Source organism: Numida meleagris, chromosome 4 (genome assembly GCF_002078875.1).
Source record: "Numida meleagris isolate 19003 breed g44 Domestic line chromosome 4, NumMel1.0, whole genome shotgun sequence".
Classification (NCBI taxonomy): domain Eukaryota; kingdom Metazoa; phylum Chordata; class Aves; order Galliformes; family Numididae; genus Numida; species Numida meleagris.
In genome coordinates, this window is record NC_034412.1 from 619964 (window position 1) to 630728 (window position 10765).

At 41.7% G+C, this 10765-nt stretch overlaps 1 protein-coding gene and 1 long non-coding RNA gene across 3 annotated transcripts; one reads left to right on the forward strand and one right to left on the reverse strand.

Moving 5' to 3' along the window:
- On the forward strand, positions 47-3410 carry COMMD2 (COMM domain containing 2). Of its 2 annotated transcripts, XM_021393778.1 has the most exons (5): positions 47-205; positions 310-387; positions 856-938; positions 2125-2298; positions 2819-3410. In XM_021393778.1, the coding sequence occupies exons 1-5, from the start codon at positions 139-141 to the stop codon at positions 3014-3016; spliced, it is 600 nt and encodes a 199-aa protein (XP_021249453.1). In that variant the 5' UTR covers positions 47-138; the 3' UTR covers positions 3017-3410. The 2 variants fall into 2 exon arrangements, with proteins under 2 accessions (XP_021249453.1, XP_021249455.1); XM_021393780.1 differs by lacking the exon at positions 310-387 and having other exon boundaries at positions 99-205.
- On the reverse strand, positions 8489-10437 carry LOC110397467. The gene is made up of 2 exons (XR_002437796.1): positions 9535-10437; positions 8489-8787 (listed from the first exon to the last, which is right to left on the reverse strand). It is a non-coding gene; the product is annotated as an uncharacterized LOC110397467 (long non-coding RNA).

The window sequence follows — 10765 nt, forward strand, 5'->3', positions numbered from 1 at the left end:
GCGGGGTGGGCGGGGCCTCGTGGGCGGGGCCTCGTGGGCGGGGCCTCGTGGGCGGGGCCTCGTGGGCGGGGCGGGGCACAGTCTCCTTCCGGCGCGCCCGCCTCCCCGCCCCGCCCCTTCCTGTCCCCGGGAGCGGAGATGCTGTTGGTGCTGTCGGAGGAGCAGAAGGCGCACCTGGGCTGCCTGCCCCGGGTGGGCGGTGCAGGTTCGGCGGTGGGGCTCTTGCGGGGCGCGCGGAGGCGGGCGGGCCGGGAGCGGAAGTCGGTGGTCGGGCCCATCTCACAGCGGAGTCGCTTCCTCTCGTTTCAGCCGTCGCAGAGCTGGGGCACCTGGCGGTGGAGCTGCTGCGGCGCGGCGCCGCGCCCAAGGCCTGCGAGGCAGCCGCCAGTAAGCGGCGGGGCGGGGCGGGGGGGGGGGGGCTATTGCCGTGCCGTTACCGCGTCCCCGGGGCAGTGGGACGCGTGGAGGGCAGCGTGGAGCCCGCGCTGCAGCAGGCGGCGCCGGCAGCCACAACGCTGCACCCGGAACACGGCACCCTGAGTCCGCGCCGGGATGCGCTCGCAGCAAACTGCACCGCGGCCGCTGCTCCCTGTGCCCGTCTGCACGCCCTTGATGCTCGGCACTGCTCGGTGTGCTGTGATCTGGTCATCGTACCAGATCGGGTTTGTGTTGTGTTTTATTTCTTGGGCGCCTTCAGCGCGCCTTTGGGTCGCTCACGTTGCTGTTTGCAGGGTGCTTGACCTGCGCTTTTTTTCCCTATGCATCCGCTGCAAGCTTTGGGTAAATACACAGTTGTGCGTGTTGCAGCTGTGGCAGCTTTATAAGGGCCTAAAGAGGATTTTGCTTTCTTTAAAGGAAAACTCAATGCTGGCGTTGACACCGTGCAGCACGGGGTGGAGGGACTGATGTACCTTCTTACAGAAAGCTCCAAGCTCATGGTGAGAACACCTGACGTGGTGAATTCAGGGCTACGCTCACGAGGTGTCTACTGAACCGTAAGAGTTACAGTACTGATGAAAAGGGAAAACTTTGATGAGATGGATTTTTATTTATTTAGATGAAAGAGGTGTGTATCTTGCTGTGTTATTATTGTAACACTGCATTTCTATTAAAACACTGCTTCAGCGTGGATAACTTCAGGATTTGTATGCAGTGTCCCTGATACCAAAGCGTAACACTCTGATAGTGCATAGCAAAAACACCCAGTGCTTCAGCCTGTATAATGAAGGGTACTTTAGGATTAAGCTCTGTCCAAATAACAGAACTTCAGCAAAGATGGTTTTTCTGCGTGTTGTGCTAACCCAGAGTAAGTAATTCCCCTTGTGTTGCCTGAGAGCTTTTTCAAATGTTGACATCAGAAATTCAGGGTGAACGTAAGCAGATAGTAAAAGAATTGTAGCTGGATAATAACTCCATTGGATAGACTTACTACTGACATGGCAGACTGTTGAACACTGGAGATACAGAAAAGGGATCCGTAGATAAGTAATTCCAAATTAAACTCAAGCAGATGTTGTTCTAAATAGTAGGCAGAGAGGAGAATGGACTAGTGCAGAATTTTGCCTTGAAGTAAGGTGACTTGACTGACAGATAAATTGCAGTGGTATTATGGTAAAGCATAGTTAATCTCAGAATTCTTACTGTATGTATGCGTTGTAATTCATGACTCTATTGAATAAATTACTACTTTGACAGTGATGAACTGAGCTCCTCCAGCTCAGCGTGGTCAGTGAGCTGGGAGGATCAACTTCAGAGGGCTGTTTTGTGTTGATATGGGAGCCTTGAAGTTGCATCTGGTGCCTTCTTACATGTATAAGATACGCAGTCCATTTCAGAGTATTTATAACTTGAATATCAATACTACATACTGTTGATAAGTTGATTGTCTAGAAATGTACTTAATTCTTATAAACCTCAGATGCTTTTTTCTGTTGTATTTTGTTCTCAAATACATGAAAGTGTGCTGTTTGCTTTCTTCTAGCTGTAGACTCATCCCTGTGTATTCCTTCAGTAAAGTAACTGCACTGCACAATATGCATAGTGTTTACTTACAGTTCTGTTGTTGAGGAAGAATTAACGATTATTGCGTAGCTCTGTAGTAAGGCCTGAATTGTTAATTTCCAGATTTCTGAGATGGACTTCCAAGATTCCATTCATGTTTTGGGATTCTCAGATGAATTGAACAAATTACTGCTTCAGCTTTACCTTGATAACAGGAAGGAGATCAGAAGCATTCTTGGCGAGCTGGCACCAAAGCTTCCCAGCTATCATAGCCTTGAATGGAGACTAGATGTGCAGGTAACTTCTGGTTTTTAATTGGTGCTCTGTATTTTGCATTATGTTTTTTAATAGCGCAAGCAACTATGAAGATATGAATTTGTATTACTTCAAAGTAACATAAGTAGCAGTGTTCTCATGTATTTCAAACCGACCTAGTTTTGTTATTGTACTGAACTTAACTAGTTGTAAGATGAACAGGATATGTAATGGTGAGAAGTATTGGTTGCTTTATGCAAAATGAATTCATAGCTCCATCGGTGCTTTAAAAAGTTAGCATATACTAAATATATTTGGTCTTTATTTTCAGTTAATTTTCATAAATATTTTGAATGCATTAATTAAAGTGGATGGGTATTGCCTAACGATAAAAATAATTAATAGATTGTGCTTAATGTGAATGAAGATGATTTTTTTTAAACAGGCCTGCAAGCAGGTCCTGCAAACCTTTTGTGAATTGTCAATCTAGAAGTTCCTAACTACCTTCCTTTTTTGTTGTTGTTTGTTTCCCTATTTCAATTTCATTTAAACCCTCATGCAGCTTGCGAGCAGAAGTCTGAGGCAACAAATTAAGCCTGCGGTGACTATGAAGCTACATCTTAATGAGAATGAAGATCTAACTACCCAAGTGTTACAAACTGACCCTTCTACCCTCCTCCACCTAATTCAGCAATTGGAACAAGCCTTGGGGGAAATGAAGACAAACCATTGCAGGAGAATAGCACGAAACATGAAATAGAATTCATTCAAGACTGTTGTCGTAGCAGGCGGTCAATGTTCACTAACACTTGTCAAGAAAAATAAGCATCTGGATCAGATGTAATGCTTTCCTGGGCCAGGATCTTGAGTCAGTTATTATAGGCTGAACACTCTCTGGTGCTAACCTTAAACACCTGCCTGATACAAGATGGGTAATTGCTTTTACTTTACTTACATATGTAGAAATTCAGTATGCTATACTGAGACTTTCTCTAGCTCTAAATTAGTATAGTTCTACTTTAAGAGCTTTTCTACATAAGTAAAGCTGTCTCAGTATTAGAGGAGATGATTGTGCACGTTTTTACTTTTATTAAGCAGATTTTTCTGTTTTTTTGCCTCTGTTTTGAAATAAAAATACCTACTGAATACCTACACTTGTGAGCATGATACTTTACAGGAATGTTTCTTCCATCTAGACTCCTGTATGTGTAGAAGTACAAGTGTACCTGTGGGCCTGCTGCCTTCCCTGTCCGAGGGGTGCAGCCGACTCAGAGGCTGGGTGTCACACTGCTTCTGCTGTTCACTTCTCCCAATGCCTACTTGCTGTTAATTGTATTGGAAGTGTTTTCACGAAGCAGCAACATAGTGTGTTATGAAAACTTAGTTCCTGGCTTTCTTGTGAGACCTGCACATGAGAAGAACACACGTCAGGTTACCTTATCTAACAAAATATGTGAATTTTAACAAAACTATCTATCAGTCCTACTAGGCAAGCATGTGCTTTCTACAGGTAGCAGTTCCTATAAAAGGTCTTGTGGCCTAAGCGTAAGTTAGCATACTGATTATTTCTACAGGTAGAGGTGATCTGAAAAGTTGAAAACTATTGGTTAGTAGGCCAATTAAGAAAAGGGTTAACCTCTGTTAAATCAGATCTTTGTGTTCTGACACAACAGGCTGGGGTGGGTTTTTTTCCCCCTATTTGGATATCATGTTTATAAAGGAAAGACAAGCTAAGTACTGCAGAGTAAATAAAGCTTTTCCGTATTTAAGAAAGTTGTCCCCCAAAGGTTATGCTAAAAGACACTTTTCAGTTGTATTTATGCAATATTTTGTAGCTCTTGTGTCAAAAGGTAAGTAGTTTTACTAATCAGTGTTTCGCTGTCACTACTGAGAGTACGTAATAAATCCCTTAAGTTCTATTGGAGAGAATAAATAGACAAGAGAACCTTAACATTCAGATTCTGGCAGTGACTTTTGTAGTGACACCATACATTTCTGTGCTAATTGAGCTCACAGATGTATTATTTTCTCTCTGTTCAGAACTTGGGAAAAATACTGCTTGCATGGCAGAAGTGCTCTAATCAATAAGTAACTACCACTTAACAAAAAAGTCAGTTTTCACAAATTTGGAGTTGCTTGTTCTGTAATTGCTTAATTGTTTTACGTAGCATGTCTACAATGTGATTTTCTTCCCCATAGGTGAATCAGCAACCTGTTTCAATTGCCATCTGTATACGCTGATTTTTTTCTTCACGTACAGCGTGCAATAATTAAATACGATCAAAAGTTACAACTTGGGATTTCTAATTAGTTGGGTTTTGTTTGTTTTGATGTAACTGGCCTGTATTTTCAGGAGAAGTACAAAACCAGCCTATATGTAGACCAGTGTTTTCTCTTTATTCCATCTCCCTTCACTACAGCCATAGTCTTGGCTCATGGGAGTAAATATACAAGTTTTAGATATGCGTCCTAGCAGCTTTTAATGTATCCTTTCACTATTAATGTTACTACTTTCAACCCATCTTACTTTGTAGGCTTTTTTTTCCCTTTTATTTCTACAGTATCTAAGAAGAAGGTTAAATTTGGAGCCTTTTATAATTATCTTTTGTAAACCTGGAATAGCTTTTTTTATTTACAACAAAAACTGGCAGATTACCTCTCAAGAAGCTACATTGCTTTGAAGAAGGTGACTGACTAGATTTGTTTTGTAGATGGTGGTGTGTTTTGACCTTGAAGGAATTTACAAACATTACATTCTGAGTATCCTGTGAGGAAGCTGAACACATTAATATCTCATCTTTAGAAACCTATTAAGTACAGAAGATATTACCTATTAACCTTACTACAGAATATTTTGAATGTTTTTCTTAAAAAATAATCATTTTGTCCCAAATAGTTGCCTTTCCTCTGTACTTCCAGTAACGTTTGACTTCATGATGTAAGCAGTTGGTGAGTGGATCCCTGGCACCTTTTTTCTTCTTTTGATAGACCGCTAAATTCAGGTGAACATCATGTTAGCACAGACTAGTAAGTGCATAAAACAACTAAAAGCCCAAGTATTTGAAGCATAAGATAGACAGTTTCCTGAAAAGCAGAGTTAGATTCAGCCCTTAGCTATGTGCTCCCATGCAGGTTTGTATGTGGGGAGAATGATGCTTTGCAGGAATGTTTCTTCCGTTTACACTCGTGTGTATGTAGAGGTGCAAATATACCTGGTTTAAACAGCAGAGGGCAGAAGGTTTGTTTTAATTAATTGCTTTTGATTCACTATGGAGGAGGTTTGCTATAGAATCGTTTTTAGTGTTTTGTCTTTCATTAAGAATTGTTCAGGGTCTCAAGGCTCTGCTTGAACTGTATTTCATTTTGCATTTTCCAAGTTCACGATCAATTTTAAGCTAAAACAACAAAACTTCCAGTATTTCAAAGCACTGTAAAACATTGGTTGGCATCTTTTTTCCTTTGAACTTGCTAATTCATTTGTTAAAACATTTAGCACAGAGCATTAATTTCTTTAAACTCAGGATGGCGTGGTTTGTTCAGTGTTGTAAACGTTTATATTCCTTTAAGCGCTGAATAAACTCATGAAGCAGTGCTTTTCTTCCTCCTGTTTTTTTATATCCTTTTGAATGAGCTGTGTATGACTGCAGTCCATTTGATAAAATATACTGTCTGACCCAAGTTTTAATTGATTCCCCATCTCTAAAGCACATTTAGACTCTCTTACAAGTTCTATGTTCTCATACTTCTGCTTGTCCCCATCACACATTCCTGCAAGCTTTTAATGTATTGAATATTCTTTCACCCTTCATCTGGCTTTCTGATTAATTTGATGTTTCTTGAATTAAATGGGAGAAACTGTTTTTCTTTAAACAGGTATGGAGTTAGTTTAGATTTACACACACATACATATCAGTATCTGAATTTTGGATTAGGGCTAGGATTCTCATTTACCAGAAAATCCTTTGAACTCTTAAGAATTCACCTTAAAATTATCTTTTGAATTTAATATTCAAATGTATTAGACCTAAGTATATTGCTGTTGATGAAATGTGTACATGTATGAGTTCAAAGGTATGAGCGGTGATTCTGTTTCGGTTCCAGTCCATATAAAAACGCCTATTTCCTATGCTGTGACTTTGTAATATAACAATGGAGAGTGTACAGGAAAGGAAGTCCAAGATTAGGAATAGCCTGGTGAAACTCCATGAGTAACACCATGTTGTTTCTTAGTTATCTAAATAAGGGGAAGGAAGTCTCCTGTCACTCCATGTTTTGCTTTGTGGTCAGGGTCTGGGATATTGCAGCACAACTGTTTTTAATACTGCTGCTGATCTTTTTTTTTTTTTTCCCCAAGATAAATGTAAATTATCACAAAATTTCCACAAATGTGATTTTTTTCCTGTTTAATTTAAGCACAAAGTGAGCTGTATTAGCAAAGCTCAACTTCATCACCATTTTAAGCTACCTGAGACAAACTGTTGATGCTATGCCTGTGTACTTTCTTCTGCTATCCTCTTAGGAGTGGAGCAATGGAGCTGAAACATGCAGCTCAAGCTCCAGCGTGGTAACATCTGATACAGCTTTAGCTGCTTGCAAGCTGAACACCACAGGTTTTTCCAGATCACTGCTGCAAACTGTTCAAGTGTTTGGCTGACTCTGTACTGATGTGAATGAGCATGTTGGTGTGTCCCATTCCCCTGGCTATGCTGTAAGGAGGGTAACCACTGAGACACAAACATGGGTGCAATTTTTTGGTTAGTGCAGTTGTTTCTGAAATGAATGTGCAGTCATCTATAGATGCTCACATAGCCTTCTTGCCACTAACATTACATCAATTTACATAATGACATGAACTGCGCTGACATAAGTTCTTTTTTTGCTAGCAGACTGTGTCTACATTCAAGGTTTCAGTGGCCTGGAGATGTTGGCTGGGGAGACACGCTGACATAGCTGTTTCTGGTGAAACTTGGTAATATATAGCAGGTCTGTGTATTAAATAAACCACATCAAAGTTGGCCACACAGGATATGCTTTGCATACGCTCTGAGGTGCGAGTCAAAGTCTAAAAGCTGTTAGCTACATTAGAAACAAGTAGCTGTGAAATGCAGGCGGATGAAAATAGAATCTTAAGCATTAATCCCTTCGTTAAAAAACAAAATACATTTACATAAGCTTACCTTTGTTGCAAGAAGTCCCTTGAAAATTAGATTAATATAGAACTACCAGCAGAAGCATAATACATAAAAATATGGGTATTAAACAACAAGCAATTCTCAAGAAAGCAAATATATACTATTAATTAGCGTGACAAATCACACAATGTTTTTAAAGTGTAAATAGGTGCATTAAAACACGAGTACCTTTGTATAGTGAAACAGTATGTAATGTGTTTACTATTACATTTTATTCCTTGATCTCCATTATTTATTTTGGAGAAATAAAAACTTTTTTTTAATGTATGTCTGGACTTTGCTAAATTATATGTGAGCAAGTCAGTGTCGTTAATTACCACTGAAAGTCTCTTTGTGCAGCACATACCAAAGCAGAAGGCAGGAAGTGTGCACGCTTTCCCAGGTTAGCAGTGGACGACTGTTACTCAGTTACCCAGGAACCATGAGACTTTTCAAGAGAATTCTGAAAGCTTTCTAATAGACATCGTATGTGCATGTTCATCAGTGCTGGCTTTCTTGGGGGGGGAAAAAAAAAGAAGAAAAAAATCTAGATTAAAAATGACAACATGGTATTTTCTCTTTAAACCAATAGGTGCTCATTATCTAATTGTACATTTGGAAGTGCACCTATTTCTTCTGATCCATTTGCTCGGCTTTGCATTGAAGCATAGATTGAATTTGCGGCTAGATGATGTACTATAAATAGGGTATACTAAAAGTACTGTACTTTCCTAAATCCTTCATTTGTACAAGAAAATGTCTGTACAATTCAAAAACAGTTGAATGGCACAAGTAATTGGGATAAAGTAATGTTATGCGCTTATTTTTTTCAGTGCATGATACCGTAATGAGAAGAAAGAAGTAATGATAAGGAAGCTTTCTCCATCATTTTTGTTCCTTTATCACTTAATCCCACACCCACTAAAATGCCATTGTCTCCCAAGGACCTGAGTGCATTGAATCATTTCCTTTTAGTGCCGGAGGTCACATCCTATCTTTGTGCCAAAAGAAGGAAGTTACTTGTTTCTAAAATAGGAATAATAACAACAATGCTAAGAGAATTTGTTCTTACATTTTTAATCACTTTCAGACTAGTGGACAAGAATGCTTTATCCTACACCAAGTCGTACAATAGCAGCTAATTCTACTGTTCAGTAAAATTACAGCTGAAATACTAGGAAACACTGTCGTGCTAAAGGAGAAAGTTCTAGCGGTAACAAATGCTGCTTAAGCTTAAAACAGATGGGTATATACTTACTCATGAGATGCAATCCTGTCTTCTGGAAGTGGTCTAATTAACGTAGATGAGATGTCACCATGAACGAGGTTGTCAGAGCCTTGCCTTGAATAGACATGTCATCTGGAAAGGAATGTAATGGGCAGATAGATGGGTGTGCCTCTGCTCAAGGATACAGAGGCCTGAAGGAAGTGTAAAAGCCCTTGTAAAGTCTGTACAAAAAAACACTCAAGTTTAGATCATTATCTGTACAATACACTGCACGCATACACAGACAATCATCTAATATCCAAAGGTTTTAAACAAGGAAATTTCAGGGGAAAAATCATATGGAATATCTGGATAACCCTGGAGCAGGTGTTGCAATTAGCACCGCTGTCTGAGCTGGTAAAAACACCAGCAAGTGACCAGCAAGGAAGCGCCAGAAGAATGGTACAAGAGATAGCAGGGAAAATTCTCAGGGAAAGGAAGTACGAACAAGTCTTGGGAGTACTGGATTTCCTGACCAGAAATACAGCAGATGTGGCAAAAAATACAAGGAGGAGATCTGCTTGTCGATGAGATGTGAACAGGAAGTGTAAGGGAAAATAAATAAGTGAGAGAGAACATTTGTTGGAGCAAGGAAATCAGGAAATGATGAGCAATATATGCTCCTAGGAGCTGATCTTAGCCCAGATTTCATGTACAGGTTTCAACCATGAATCTCAGAATCTGCGTTTCCCATATTCAGTGTGACACTGATCAAGGGACAAAGATTGTTCAGGAGCAGTGCCCAAGTTCTTGGCTGGAGAAGCCAAGTGAAGTTCAGAACGGTGAATGCTTCTTAAGTCAAGAAAGGAGAGTTTAGTTCAGAAAAAAAAAATGACACACCTGAAAGCTATCTCTCTGATTACTGAGGAGGAGGAGATGTTCTTGCAAATCCAAATATCTTCGAGACTGTCCAAGCTGCAGAAATAAAATGAAAAAAAAAAAAAAAAAAAGCATTACTAAAATAAAGTTCCATCTTAGTACAGGCAACGCGTGATATCTTTGTGTGTGTAGTCATACAGCATGTGTGCTTCCTATTATAAAAAGCAACACTGACGTTGGAACGTTACTGTCATTATTTCTTATGGATGGAGTTACTGAATTTAAGCAAATTTTGTGTCTCATTATTCAAAAGTTGTTCCACACACAAAAAAGAGGGTTTTTTTTAGAATTATGAGAATAAAATGACAATAAAAGGCAAGATTCACTAAAAAAACCATGTATGAATGGCATTTTCATTGCAGAAAGCCTGAGGAATGCATTCTGATCACAGCTTTGGCTTCTGGTATATACACTACTGGGCTGCAAAGAGGCAGCTGGAATGGAAGCAGCCTCACAGCTGTACGTGCAGTATCACCAGAGGAGGGTGAGGTGGGGAGGTTTGTGATTCGGCTCCGTACTAAATCCATAGCTGCCAGCACAGGGATGAATCTTTTCTCAGGTATTCACAAGGTAGCTGTAGGACACGTCCCCATTAACACTTTTTTTTTTCCCCCAATTAAGTGGCCCCGTTGCCAAAGCATCACTAAATTACACCGTGAATCTGCTACACTCTTTTAAGCATCATTTTGCTTCCAGAACATTGCCATGAGTTTCCAGAACGACGGCTTAAAAACAGAGCTGACGAGGCTGCCCCAAGTCCTCTCCGTGTGTCACGAGGAGAAAAAAACGCGCCAAGTTCCCCGAGCACGGCGGCAGCGCTCCTCGCCGCGTGCCATGGCGGGCGGGCACACAGCGGCGCCTGGAGCGGCCGGCCCCGCGGGGATCCGTGCCCGGGCCAGGCCGGCGACCGCCGGGTACCGTGCTCGGCCGTGACGCCCCGCCCGGCGCCCGCAGCGCCGCCCTCCCGGGGGCCCCCACAAACTTCGTGCGGGACGGAAGCGAAGGGCGGGCGAGATGCGCTGACAGAGCCCGGGCGGCTGCGAAGGGCTCCCGGCGGGCACAGTCCTCGCCAGCGCCGCACTACAAAGCCGAGCTAAAGCCGCCCCGTCCCACAAGCGCTGAGAGGATCCAAAGTTTCCGCGGCGGTTGCATAACCACGGGCGGGGCGGGGGCCGGGCCGCCGGTGGGCGGG

Coding starts and splice junctions, on each gene's coding strand:
- COMMD2 (XM_021393778.1), top strand. CDS start 139: ATGCTGTTGGTGCTGTCGGAGGAGCAGAAGGCGCACCTGGGCTGCCTG. Junction 388..855: donor GGCCTGCGAGGCAGCCGCCA/GTAAGCGGCGGG, acceptor CTTTCTTTAAAG/GAAAACTCAATGCTGGCGTT. Junction 2,299..2,818: donor AATGGAGACTAGATGTGCAG/GTAACTTCTGGT, acceptor ACCCTCATGCAG/CTTGCGAGCAGAAGTCTGAG.